The sequence below is a fragment of the Vulpes vulpes genome, chromosome 3 (genome assembly GCF_048418805.1).
Source record: "Vulpes vulpes isolate BD-2025 chromosome 3, VulVul3, whole genome shotgun sequence".
NCBI classification, from domain to species: domain Eukaryota; kingdom Metazoa; phylum Chordata; class Mammalia; order Carnivora; family Canidae; genus Vulpes; species Vulpes vulpes.
Window position 1 is genome coordinate 112,320,190 of NC_132782.1, and position 13,231 is coordinate 112,333,420.

Sequence of the window (13,231 nt, forward strand, 5' to 3'; positions counted from 1 at the left end):
AGGAAATGGATTTTTTTTTTCTTATAATGAGAAATCTGAGGGTAGGGGAGACTCCAGGGTTGAATAAAGCAGCTCAGGGACGGCTTCACAAACCCCACTTTATAGTTTTTGTAGCAGTCATCCCTAGCGTGCCAGAGGCCCTCTCCTGCCCGAGGGTGGCTGCCATAGTTCCACTGTGAGATGTGGGAAGGGAGATTTCTTCCTGAGCATCCCTTACTTTTGGGAAGGAAAACCTTTTCTACGCTGTCATGGAAATACGTACCTTCAACTCCCTTAGCTGGGATTGTGTCACCTGCAAGGAGAAGGTGGGGGGGGGGGGGGAGGTCACTAGTTACTTTTCCCAAGGCTGGGAAGGTGGTGCTCTTCTTAGAGCAACCTCAGAGCAGCCACCCGGGGTGCTGTGGGGGGAGCAGTCTTAGGGAGAAGGCAGTTCAGTTTTTTCAAAGTGGGTGGTTGTGGGGCGGGTGGCTGTGTTTAAAACAACGGCAACAGGGATCCCTGGGTGGCGCAGCGGTTTGGCGCCTGCCTTTGGCCCAGGGCGCAATCCTGGAGACCCGGGATCGAATCCCACATCGGGCTCCCGGTGCATGGAGCCTGCTTCTCCCTCTGCCTGTGTCTCTGGCTCTGTCTCTCCTTCTATCTCTCAAGAATAAATAAATAAATAAATAAATAATCTTAAAAAAAAAAAATAAATAAAACAACGGCAACAAAAAGCCACATGCACTCATCTCCCCACCACTTCTACCACTACGACCACTGCCCATGTGCTCATATACTAAACTGCTAATCTTACTTCCTGAGCCATTTTGCAAATGTCATTTGCATGTTTTTACATAACATATACATTTTCCTACATTTTTATAGTCTTCAAAATTATTTTAGTAGATGTGTAATTTTTAAAAAGATTTTATTTATTTATTTTAGATAGTGAGTGGAGGGAAGAAGGGCAGAGGGAGAGGGACAAGAGTTTTAAGCAGACTCCACACTGGGCACAGAGACTGATACGGGGCTCAGTCTCACAACCCTGAGATCATGACCTGAGCCAAAATGAAGAGTTGGATCTTCAACCGTATGAACCACCCAGGTGCCCCAGATGTGTAATGTTTTCTAACATTATATAGTAATTCATTAAACCTTCTATTACTGGACAACAGTAATAATAACAGCTAATATAGTCCACTTACCACCCACAGGCACTGTTGGTTAAAGTGCTTTACACTTATTCATTCAGTCAGTCCCCATGTAACCCTATGAGGTGTGGTAGTTTTCACAGTTTCCAGATGGAAACTGTACCTGAGGCACAGAAAGTCCAGGTAATTCATGGCTAAGTAGTAGGGAGCTGGAGGCAGAGCTGGGGTTCAGGTGTAGGCAGCCTGGGTCTTAGTCTGAGCAGTTGGCTGACCTGCCTATGTGTATGGTTTGGCCTTGTCTCAATGTTACACACATGCCACTCTTGTTATATTTTCTGCAGATCTTGTCCTTTGTGCACGTGTGGCCAGGTTGTTGTGGGTTGAAGAAGGCATGGTCGGTGAGAGACTAGAGATACACATAAGCCACGTGTTAGAGAAATGGTACCTTGAGAGGCACCAGGAGGAAGAAGTTGCTTTACCTGTCATCAATTACCCTTCAGGAAGGATGGTCTCTTCCATTGACTGTTTTTATCTTCCTTTTTGATGCTTACCCACTGGCATCCTTTGTGTGTCTACTCAGAAGTCCGTGTGCTGCCCATCCTTGTACGTGGCTGACGTTAGCCCCTTTCATCTGGGACAAGTGGCTGTTATATTCTTTTACCTTTAAGTATTTTTAGTTTCTTTATACATTATTTTCTGCAGCTTCAACACTTGGAGAACTCTCATTTTCTATTTAGGTTGGGGTAGGTTTTTTAATGATTTACCTTTTAAATATGTAATCACTTAAAATTAGGCTTTACTTAATTTCCCCAAATTGGTATTCATCTAACTAGATGCCCAATTACTTTTTTGCACTCAGATATTCTTAAAAGAACTTTAACATAAATTCAGTGAAGGTTTAACTCCCTCTTGATTTCCTTTGATTTGTATATCTACATTTCTCTTTAAGTCACATGATTTAATTGTTTTAGAATATATGATAACATCTAGTGGGGCTGGCCCTCCTCTCATCTGTTTAACTTTTCCTTCTTCAGAATTTGAAAAATATTCTTCCTTGTTTAATTTTCCCAAATGAAGTTTCAAGTCATTTTGACATAACTCTAAGACATGCTGGCTTTCTGTGTCAAGTGCTCCTTGAGGTTAAGGTCATAGTAACAGATGACAGTTGGAAAGCTGTTATAGTTGCTTAGTTTCTCATTTCTATTTCTGTTTAATTTCTAGATTTTGGATCATTGTTTGACTTGGAAAATGATCTTCCTGATGAGCTGATCCCCAATGGAGGAGAATTAAGCCTTTTAAACAGTGGGAACCTTGTTCCAGATGCTGCTTCCAAACATAAACAACTGTCGGAGCTCCTGCGCGGAGGCAGCGGCTCTAGTATCAACCCAGGAATAGGAAATGTTAGCGCCAGCAGCCCCGTGCAGCAAGGCCTTGGTGGCCAGACTCAGGGGCAGCCGAACAGTGCAAACATGGCCAGCTTGGGTGCCATGGGCAAGAGCCCTCTGAACCAGGGAGATTCTTCAGCTCCCAGCCTGCCCAAACAGGCAGCCAGCACCTCTGGGCCCACTCCCCCTGCTTCCCAAGCACTGAATCCACAAGCACAAAAGCAAGTGGGGCTGGTGACCAGCAGCCCTGCCACATCGCAGACGGGACCTGGGATCTGCATGAATGCTAACTTTAACCAGACCCACCCAGGCCTCCTCAATAATAACTCTGGCCATAGTTTAATGAACCAGGCCCAGCAAGGACAGGCACAAGTCATGAACGGATCTCTTGGGGCCGCTGGCAGAGGAAGAGGAGCTGGGATGCCGTACCCTGCTCCGGCCATGCAGGGGGCCACGAGCAGCGTGCTGGCTGAGACATTAACACAGGTTTCACCGCAAATGGCCAGTCACGCCGGACTGAATACGGCGCAGGCCGGAGGCATGACCAAGGTAAGTGAGCTTCAGTGCTGTGAATGCATCCTACTAGTGGGGGGCAGGAGCTTTTTCCTTCCAAGCAGGCGGTATAGTGCAGTGGGACTATGGGGCACGATCCTGTCCTCCTTCACCCTTCCTTCCTGCCCCTTGGATTTGGAAGAGGGAGCTTTGGTATCTTGAACCCAGAGATAAAGATCTTTGTCCTTGTCTTTTCAAGTGGGAGCTCTTAAAGAAGCCAGCAGTAGAAGAGCCCCCACATCAGGCAGTTGAAAACATAGCAAATGTGTTTGGATTGATGGTCACTTTTCAGCCTCTGAGGAAAATGGTGGAAATAGGACCACATGGTTGAAAGAGGCTGCTTCTGCTGGGAATTTGTTTTCGGTGACGTTGCTGAATCTGGTGAAGGCTCCTGTCCCTCCCCTTCACCCAGCTGACAAAGTTCTTAGATGGTTCATATCCTTGCCTTTTTCCGTCCACCCAGTGAAGTCACTGTTTGACCAACTGAGAAGCCGTGTCCTGAGCTGGTGATGGTGAGCTGCCTGCTGTGGTTCACTGGGGTGACGCAGCAGAGCCAGGGCAGTGCAGGCCCTCAGGTCCCAGAAGAAGCTCGGTGGCAGTGGTTCCCAGAGCAAGGTCCGTGGGTGTAGCAGCAGCAGTAGCAGCAGAAACAGCAGCAGTAGGGAGCTTGTTAGAAGTGCAGAGCTGCTGACCCAGAACCTGGGCTTTCTCAAGCCTCCAGGTGCAGCGAGGCCTGTGCGGGGTGAGAACTTCACCCTAGGTTTCCGCCACCAGCCATGCAGCCAGCGCGTAGAGTAGAAGCTGAACGTGGAGGACAGGGTAGGTGGATGCCAGGGTAGAGAGGGGACAACTGGAAAGCTGGAAGGTGGCACGGAAGTGGGGTGCAGGTGGATCCCCAGTGTGGGAGTAGATGCCACTGTGTCTCCAAGACAGAGCACCTGTTTCAGGCAGTATTTGCCACAGCAAACTCTAGAACAATAGAATAGTTTGGGCTGTTTCTTGAATTTGATTAGGCCATTGAAGGAAAAGGACAAGTAAGAGTAGCACACAACTTCCCCCAAGGCTGCTGTGGGCACCAGGAGGTGCATAGGAAGCCCTGGGACTGTCCTAGGTAAGGAGACAGGGCTTTTTAACTTAAATCAAAATGAAGTGCAGTTGACCTTTGAACAGCATGAGTTTGAACTTTTGTGGTGGTGTTTGTTTTGATAAATACAGGACTGTAAATGTGTTTTCCTTATGATTTTCTTAATGTTTTATCTTTATTGTAAGAAAACAGTATATAATACATGTACAAAATATGTGTTAATTGACTGTTTATGTTTTTGACAGGCTTCTGGTCAGTAGTAGGCTATTAGTTGTTAAGTTCTTAAGAAGTCACAAGTTTTATGCCAATTTTCCACTGGTCAGGCAGGGGTCAGGGCTTCAAACCCCCACATTGTTCAACAGTCAGCTGTAATTTCAGACATTAATATTGCATTTATCTCTTTTGAAGTGTTGTTAAAGGGGAGGGAATGTGAACTTAAATTTTAATTGGCATTGGCAGAGGTGTGTCTGTATACATACATTCTTTCTAAAGGTAAGCTGAGGAGAGACTACTGTGGGCTTAGGGCTCAAGGTCAGCTTGATGTTTGCTTTTTCCCAATTCACTCATCAACCCATGCTACCCTCTTACAAAAACCTTTTTATTTTGGAGAATTGAAGTCCAGTGCAAAAGTAGACATTAAAAAAAAAAAAAAGTAGACATAATAGTTTAATGCAAGGGTTCTCAACTTTTCGGTCTTCAGACTCCTGAATAATCTTAACTCTTGAGGGCCCCAAGGAGATTTTGGGATCCCTGGGTGGCGCAGCGGTTTGGCGCCTGCCTTTGGCCCAGGGCGCGATCCTGGAGACCCAGGATCGAATCCCACGTCGGGCTCCCGGTGCATGGAGCCTGCTTCTCCCTCTGCCTGTGTCTCTGCCTCTCTCTCTCTCTGTGACTATCGTAAATAAATAAAAATTAAAATAAAAAAAAAATTTTAAAAAAAGTCAATTATATCTATCAATATTTGCCACATTAAATACTGAAATAGAATTTTGAAAACCAAGCACACATTCCATTAGCCATTAAACACAGTGATACCACATGTCACAGAGCTCCTGGAAAATGCCTCTGTGTTTTTGTGAGAAATGAGAGTAAAAAAGGCAGTGTCTTAGTATTTTATGAAAATAGTTTTGACATCACGACCCCCTCCCCCTCCAAAAGCTATCTGTGTATTCCTTATTTTATTTTATTTTATTTTATTATTTAGTTTTTAGAGAGGGAGACAGAAAACATGAGCCCCGGGGGGTGAGGGAGAGGGAGAAGCAGTCTCCTTGCTGAGCAGGGAGCCGGATGCAGCCCTTGATCCCAGGACCCCAGGATGAAGGCAGATGCTTAACTAACTGAGCCTCCCCAGGTGCCCCTATTATGTGTATTCCTAAAAGTTAGACTTTGGTATACCTAAACCCAGCACCATTCTCTCTTGTAAATGAATGATTTCTTTGTGTCATGTAGGTCTACTAGGTAAGTCAAATTTCCAGTGGTCTCCTATGTCCTAATTTGTTTTTACAGGTTTCTGCCCCCCCCCCCCCCCCATATCTGAGTAACTATATTCAGTGGATATGGCTTTTAAGCACCTGTTAACTGTAGGATCCTTACAATTCATTTGTTGAAGAACCTGATGATTTTGTTTATTTGGTTTATTGGTTCTGGCAGGTTTCCTGCAGTCTGAGTTCTGTTGGTATATCTCTGTCATTTCATGCTCCTCTGGCTGCCCAGGGCTTTCATTCCTTTGTACGAGTGATCTTTCAAACGACACTTTGTGAGTATTCACTACGTGGAAAGGAAGCCACTTTAGTGTCGTGCGGACAGGCATCTCAGTTCCCTTTTAGGTATCCCAAAGAGGCTAATGGAAAAGGAAAGACAGGGACCGGTGCTTTTTGGAATGGTTGTCATGGCCTTGGGTGGAACAGAACTAACAGTGATGGACAAGTAGTAAGAGCAAGAGACAAGTTCATTTTAAGCCAAATAAGATTTTTAAATGCATGGGGTGAGGGAGGGAAGAAACTTTTTAAAAGATAATTTTGTTTTAAAAATTCCATCATGGGATCCCTGGGTGGCGCAGTGGTTTAGCGCCTGCCTTTGGCCCAGGGCGCGATCCTGGAGACCCGGGATCGAATCCCACGTCGGGCTCTCAGTGCATGGAGCCTGCTTCTCCCTCTGCCTGTGTCTCTGCCTCTCTCTCTCTCTCTCTGTGTCTATCATAAATAAATTTAAAAAAATAAAAATAAAAATAAAAATAAAAATTCCATCACAAAGGAAATGCAGATTTCCTATGAAATAATTAAAATAATAGAAAAGAGCAGCTTCATTCCTTACGGGTGACCAGTTTTGTTTTGTTTTGTTTTGTTTTTTTATTTTTATTTTTTAATTTTTATTTATTTATGATAGTCACAGGGAGAGAGAGAGAGGCAGAGACACAGGCAGAGGGAGAAGCAGGCCCCATGCACCAGGAGCCCGATGTGGGATTCGATCCCGGGTCTCCAGGATCACGCCCTGGGCCAAAGGCAGGTGCCAAACCGCTGCGTCACCCAGGGATCCCCTTGTTTTGTTTTAAAGTAGGCTCCTTGCCCAGTGTGGAGCCCAACACGAGGCTTAAACTCACAACCCTGAGATCAAGAGTCGGATGCTTAACCGACTGAGCCACCCAGGTGCCACTTCTATATAAATATGTTCATAAGAAATGGAACCAAACTACATAAGCACCTTGCTGTTTTATGTAACAGTATATACCTTACTTGCCTTTCCTTATCAGCACAGAGATTTCCCTTGTTTTCCTGATAGAAGAGTCTTCCATTGTAGGCTGTACCATAATTGATTGATCTACTCTGATGGTGAACATTTGGATTGTTTTGGATTTTTCATTAGTATAAACACAGCTGCAATGAATGTATCTTTTAGTTTAGGCATATCTACATGCATCATGGGATAGATTCTGAAAAGTGAGGCTGTTGGGTCAAAGGCTTTGTTAAAATTCTCTTTCTAGAAAGTAATCTTGTACATGGTTTAACAATAAACCACACGCATGAAAAAAGGCACTAAAAGTAAGAACTGAAAAGTTAATCTCCCTTAACCTTTGACCTTTGGTTCTCCCTCATTCTCTCACTGCAGAGAACTATTTCTTTTTCTTTTTCTTTTTTTTTTTAAGATTTTATTTATTTATTCATAGAGACAGAGACAGAGAGAGAGAGAGAGGCAGAGACACAGGCAGAGGGAGGGGGAACCTGACGTGGGACTCGATCCCGGGTCTCCGGGATCGTGCCCTGGACTGAAGGCGGCGCTAAACTGCTGAGCCACCCGGGCTGCCCAGCCGAGAACTATTTCTTATCTCTCCTCTTGGGAATGATCTGTGCATACAGAGGCCTAGAGAGGGTGTGTGTGTGTGTGTGTGTGTGTATCCGTCTCCCCTAAATAGAGTCGTATGGTATAACATTTCTCTCTCCCTTCCATGTATGTATATGTATGTATGTGTGTGTGTGTGTGTGTGTATATATATATATATATACCTCCTTCCTGCCACTTTTATGTAAATAAAGAATTCTGTGTTAAATCCAGCTCAGCCTTTCTTACACGATATGTATGGTTATGGTAATGGTCCCTGATTTGGGTATCTTAATTTATGACTAGTGCCCTAATGGCTTTATGTTTAGGTTGTTTCCAGTGTTTTGCTGCTATAACCGTTTTGATTTACATACACATCTTTGTACAGCTGAGTGTATCTGCTAGATAAATCTTGGTAGCGGGGCAACCCTGTTGGGACCCCTCTTACTCCACAGAGCTTTTTGTGTGTCCTTGCCTAATAAAATTCTGTTGCTTTACTCACCAAAAAGAAAAGAAGAGAGAAATCAATCAATCAATCTTGGTAATGAAACTTCTGGATTAAAGGATTTTGACATCTTTAATAAGCATAGCTGTTGTCAAATACTCTCTATAAACATTGCACAGATTACACCCTCACCAAAAAGTGAAGGAGTCCCTGTCCCAGCCCCCCCCACTCCCCCCTCCAATTCTTACCAACGCTGATAGCATCTTTTTGCTGATTGGCTATTCTCTTAGGCAAATTGTCTCTTAGACAAAAATGTCTTTTCATAAGTTCATGGGCATTTATATTGTGCTGTTCATGTTCTCTGTTTTTTTGCTATGTTTCCTTTTTTTCTTGTTGATTTGAATTCTTAATATTCTTTGTATATTGAAAGTTAAGACCTTTTAATAAATGTAAGCTTTTTCCCTCTTTTTTATTTGAAGTCTGTTTTACCGGTAGTATGGCTACTTGGGTTTACAATTTGATAGTTCAAATTGGAACTATCAAATTCAAATAAAATGGATGTTTTGTTTTTATAGAAACAGCTTTATCCATTTTTTTTTCTTTTATGACTTCTGGGTTTTATGGTTAGGAATGCTTTTTGTATTCCAAAATCATGAAATATTCTGTATTTTCCCCCTTATATCTTGGGTATTTAGCTCAGAATGGATTTTGGCCTGAGATACAGAGATCTAACTGTATATTTTTTCCAAATTGTAGTCATCATCCCAGTGCCATTTATTTAAATATTGCTGATCCAGCTTTTTTCCCCCCACTAACGTGGCATAACATTTTTGTTACATTTTATTCAGTTTTCAAATATATAGGGTTTGGGTCTAATTTTGAACCATCTCTGTAATTGTGAAATTAAAAGCTAATCTAATGTATTGCTGAATTTTATTTGCTAATGTTTCATTTAGAATTTTTGCTTCTCACTAATCAGTAGTGAATTGATCCATAGTTCTGTTTTGTGTTTTGTCAGGTTTTGATATCAGTGTTCTGATAACTTGGTCAAATGAGTTTGGAAGCCTTTCACATCTATTTGGTTTAGCATTTGAATGATTCATTTCTTGAAGAATTGAGAGGCATCCCCTGTACAACTGTAAGGGCTTGAAGCTTTTTTTTCCCTTAGGGTGACTGAATATCTTTGACAGCACTCTTGGTATTTTCTATAGATCTTGGACCATTTAAATGATTGAGGTCTTTGGTCAATATAATTTTCTTTAAGAAAAGTCTAAATATACTTTAATTTTGAGGGAAACTCAAAATATTTAACTTTTATTTCTCTTAAAAATATATGAAGTGGGTAGTATATACTATTTCCATGTCACACATTAAGAAATGGAAGAACACAGGTGACAATGAAGAAAAATTTACTAACTTAGCCCAGTGGCAGAACCAGGATCAGATCCTACACAGTCTGGCCAAGGGTCTGTCTCTTCATCACTGATTTGTGCAGTCTGTTCTTGGGTCAATTTTTATAACTTATATGTTAATAGAAATTCTTTTGGGGGCACCTGACTGGCGCAGTTGGTTAAGCATCCAACTCTAGGTTTTGGCTTGGATTGTGAGATTGAGCCCTACATTGGTCTCTGCAACGAAGTCTCTTTGAGACTCTCTCCCTCAGTCCCTCCCCAAGTGTGTGTGTGTGTGTGTGTGTGTGTGTGTGTGTGTGTGCGCGCGCGCGCGCGCTTTGCCTCTGTCTCTCTCAAATAAATAAATCTTTAAAAATTCAGGGATCCCTGGGTGGCTCAGCGATTTGGCACCTGCCTTTGGCCCAGGGCATGATCCTATCAAGTCCCACATCGGGCTCCTTTCATGGAGCCTGCTTCTCCCTCTGCCTGTGTCTCTGCCTCTCTCTCTCTCTCCTTCTCTCATGAATAAATGAATAAAATCTTTAAAAAAGATAAAAAATAAAAAAATCTTAAAAAATTCTTTTCATCCAGGCTTTAAGATTCATTAGCTTAGAGTTGTGCCAAATTTTTTATTTTAGACTTTTTCGATGTTTGTGGTTATTTCCACTTTCTTATTCCTAATTTTGGGGTTCTTAAAATATTTAAAATAGAAAATATAAGCTATATCAACAACAGCAATAATGTTAAGTCATAATATGACTTTTAAAAAAAGGAAACAGTCTCAACTTCAAAAGTGGCAAAACCTGATATGTTATCTTTTTGGTAGGATGTTCTAGTTTTCCACTGAAAATAAGCCAAATGCTTGTCTTTTAGAGGGAAAGCAAAAAAGACAAATTCAAGTGGAAATTGGAAACTGTACACTTTAAGTTAGTCTCCTGGCTACAGGTGTTGAGAGTTGTTGCTCTGCACAGAGAAGGTAGCTGGTAGAAAGAGGATGGTGTTGTGATGTTTGTTGCCAAGGGTCCAGAATCTAATTCTAAGGTTGATAAAAATGTACTTTTCTGACCCTAGAAATCCTATTAGTCCTTTCTTAGTAACAAGTCTGAAAGGAATCAAAATAGTTTGCATGGTAACCCATCTTCACAAGGGGTTAGATGAGGGCTTATTTTTTAAATAGGATTTTTGGAATATTCTTCTCTTTTGAAAAATGGTCAGAAAACATAGAGCTTTCTTTTGCCTGGAGACCCCTGTGGACCCAGTCAGATAGGAGGAAGCAGTGCTCAGACTTGAGCATTCAGAAGAATCACTGCAGGCTTCTTATCACAGAATCCTAGACCCCTCCCCAGGGTTCCTGATTCAACAGTTTTGGGGTGGAGCCTAAGAATTAGCATTTTTTTTTTGCCAGCTCCCATGTGACCCCATTTGGACTAGTCTGAGACTACCCTCTGAGAACCTGTGTGCTGAAGGAATGAATGAGGAGAATATAGTGCGTAAAGAATTAGTATAAAGGAATGAATGACTCATCCACTTTCTCTATTTTTGAATGATAATAGGAAATTTCTGACATTTAATAGCAAATGAAATAATACTGTACATTTGTCTGATACTTGTTTTCATGTAATGTCATCTGATCCTTAATGCAAAGAAGATTAGAGAATTTTAAATAAATCCTAATTTGGCCTTTTTTTAAAGTCACAGTGAAAATCAGTGGTCAGTTTATGGAATGAGAAGAGTGAGAGCTTTGATTGAATGCAGTGTGCCATGGGTTGTGTGTAGCTCCAGTAGGCATCAGGTTTGGGGAAAAATACTAAGCCAGCTCAGTAATCCTATCCATGATCTTTTTTTTTTTTTTTTTTTAAAGGTTGCTTGGTTTGCATACAAGCAAGAAGTGCCAAAGAATTAGAGGCCCAGGAATAATCTGCAACCTGATTTTTTTTTTAAGATTTTATTTATTTATTCATGAGACACGCAGAGAGAGAGAGAGAGAGAGAGAGGGGCAGAGACACAGGCAGAGGGAGAAGCAGGCTCCATGCAGGGAGCCTGACGTGGGACTCGATCCTGGGTCTACCAGGATCAGGTCCTGGGCTGAAGGCGGCGCTAAACGGCTGAGCCACCAGGGCTGCCCCCCCCCCCCTTTTTTTTAAGATTTTATTTATTTCTATCCATGATCTTAATGGAAGATGCTCACAGCTGTGCCTAACTTCCCATGATAATTATCCATGAATTTATTTCTCTCTCAAACTTTTTAATTAAATGAGATTGTATATGTACAGTAAATGGCTTGACTACAGCTAGTACTTGATCTTCCTCTTCCTCCTCTTCAGGGGAGTAATAGCTGCAGCCACTGCCACCACTGCCTTCCCCAGATTCAGTACAGCTCTGTGAAGAGCAGAGCCAGGGCTCTGGAGTGAGCTACCCGGGCTCAAACTTAGGCTCTGCTAATTATCAGCTGTGGGAAAATTATGCAATCACTTTGGGTCTTAGTTTTTTTGTCTATTAAACAAGCATAATAATAGTACCTGCCTTTGAGAATTGTGTAGATTAAAGGGGGGTGATGATGTTAATATCTGTCCTGGAGAGTTGTGCTGATTGAAGGAGGTGGGGTGCGCAGAGTTCTTAGCGCAATGCCTGGCTTTAATGGAAAACTTTCGGAGAAGATTGATTAGGTGGCTCATACTTTTTCTTACAGAAAGGATTAGAGATGACCACAGAACATTTGAAGTGATAATGAGACTGCTTTTCTAATGTTTTCAGAGAATATATTCTAATAATGGATATAGTTGCTATTTATTGTACAAAATTTTGAAAGTATAGAAGAAAACATTGTTCATGAGGAAGGCTATTACCTACTTCATAATTAGTGTTACCTTTTTGATGTCTTCCTGACCAGTCTTTTATCTATAATTATGTATCTTTTTAAAGTCAAAGTGGGAGTCATATTTTTTTTTGCAGTTAACTTTGTAACTAATTATGTTCTGTAAGACAAACTGAATGAATGTTTTGCATGATATAGCAACATTGAGTACTTTGATTAGATAAGTCTCCTGGGTGACTATTTTGAAGAGTAATGCTTGTAAGGAAACCCAGTCAACCTTGTTACTTTCCAACTAAAGGTCAACTGTTAAAGACCTACATGTATTAATTGTAAAATGTTTTATTGTTTAATTATCTTTAGAAATATAATTTATAGGGCAGCCCCAGTGGTTTAGCAGTTTAGCACCCCTTCAGTCCAGGGTGTGATCCTGGGGACCTGGGATTGAGTCCCGCGTCCATGGAGCCTGACCCTCCCTCTGCCTGTGTCTCTGCCTCTCTTTCTCTCTGTGTCTCTCATGAATAAACAAATCTTTAAAAAAAAAAGGAAAGAAAAGAAAAGAAAAGAAAAGAAATTTATATAGTATGAAATGCATTGATTTTAAGTGTTAATTTGGTTGATTTGTCAAAACTCATGGGGGTATAGCCCACACCCCTGTCAAGGTATAGGATGTTTTCATTACCCCTAGAAAGTTCCTTTCTCCCTTCTCCTGTCTTCTTCCATCCAACTCTTGCAGTCACTACTGATTTCTTTCACCTTGTACCTCTTCTCAGACTTTGTATAAACAGAATCCTATGGTGTGGACTTTTATTGCAAGGCTCATGGCATGTTTCTAAGATTCATCCATGCAATTCCTGAGTTCTTTTTATTGCCAAATAGTATTCCATTGTGTGAGTATACTGTGATTTGCTTATCCAATCTCCTATTCATGGAGGTTCTGGTGATTTTCAGTTTGGAGCTATTAAGAATAAAGCTGCTGTGAACATTTTTGTGTAAGTCTTTGTGTGGACATAAATTTTTATTTCTCTTGGATAAATAACTAGGAATGGAATTGACTGGATAAGGAGGGGGTCTGTTTCTAGACTCTCTAGTCCAGGAGTCAGCAAGCTACAACCCA

The 13,231-nt window shown here is 41.7% G+C and overlaps 1 protein-coding gene across 3 annotated transcripts in view; it reads left to right on the forward strand.

Moving 5' to 3' along the window:
• Window positions 1-13,231, forward strand: part of CREBBP (CREB binding protein) — a 127,660-nt gene that overhangs the window by 22,264 nt on the left and 92,165 nt on the right. For all 3 annotated transcript variants that reach the window (XM_026003007.2, XM_072751363.1, XM_026003008.2), the window contains exon 2: window positions 2,352-3,064. In XM_026003007.2, the coding sequence (XP_025858792.2) occupies window positions 2,352-3,064 (713 nt within the window). The remainder of the gene's footprint in view (window positions 1-2,351; window positions 3,065-13,231) is intronic.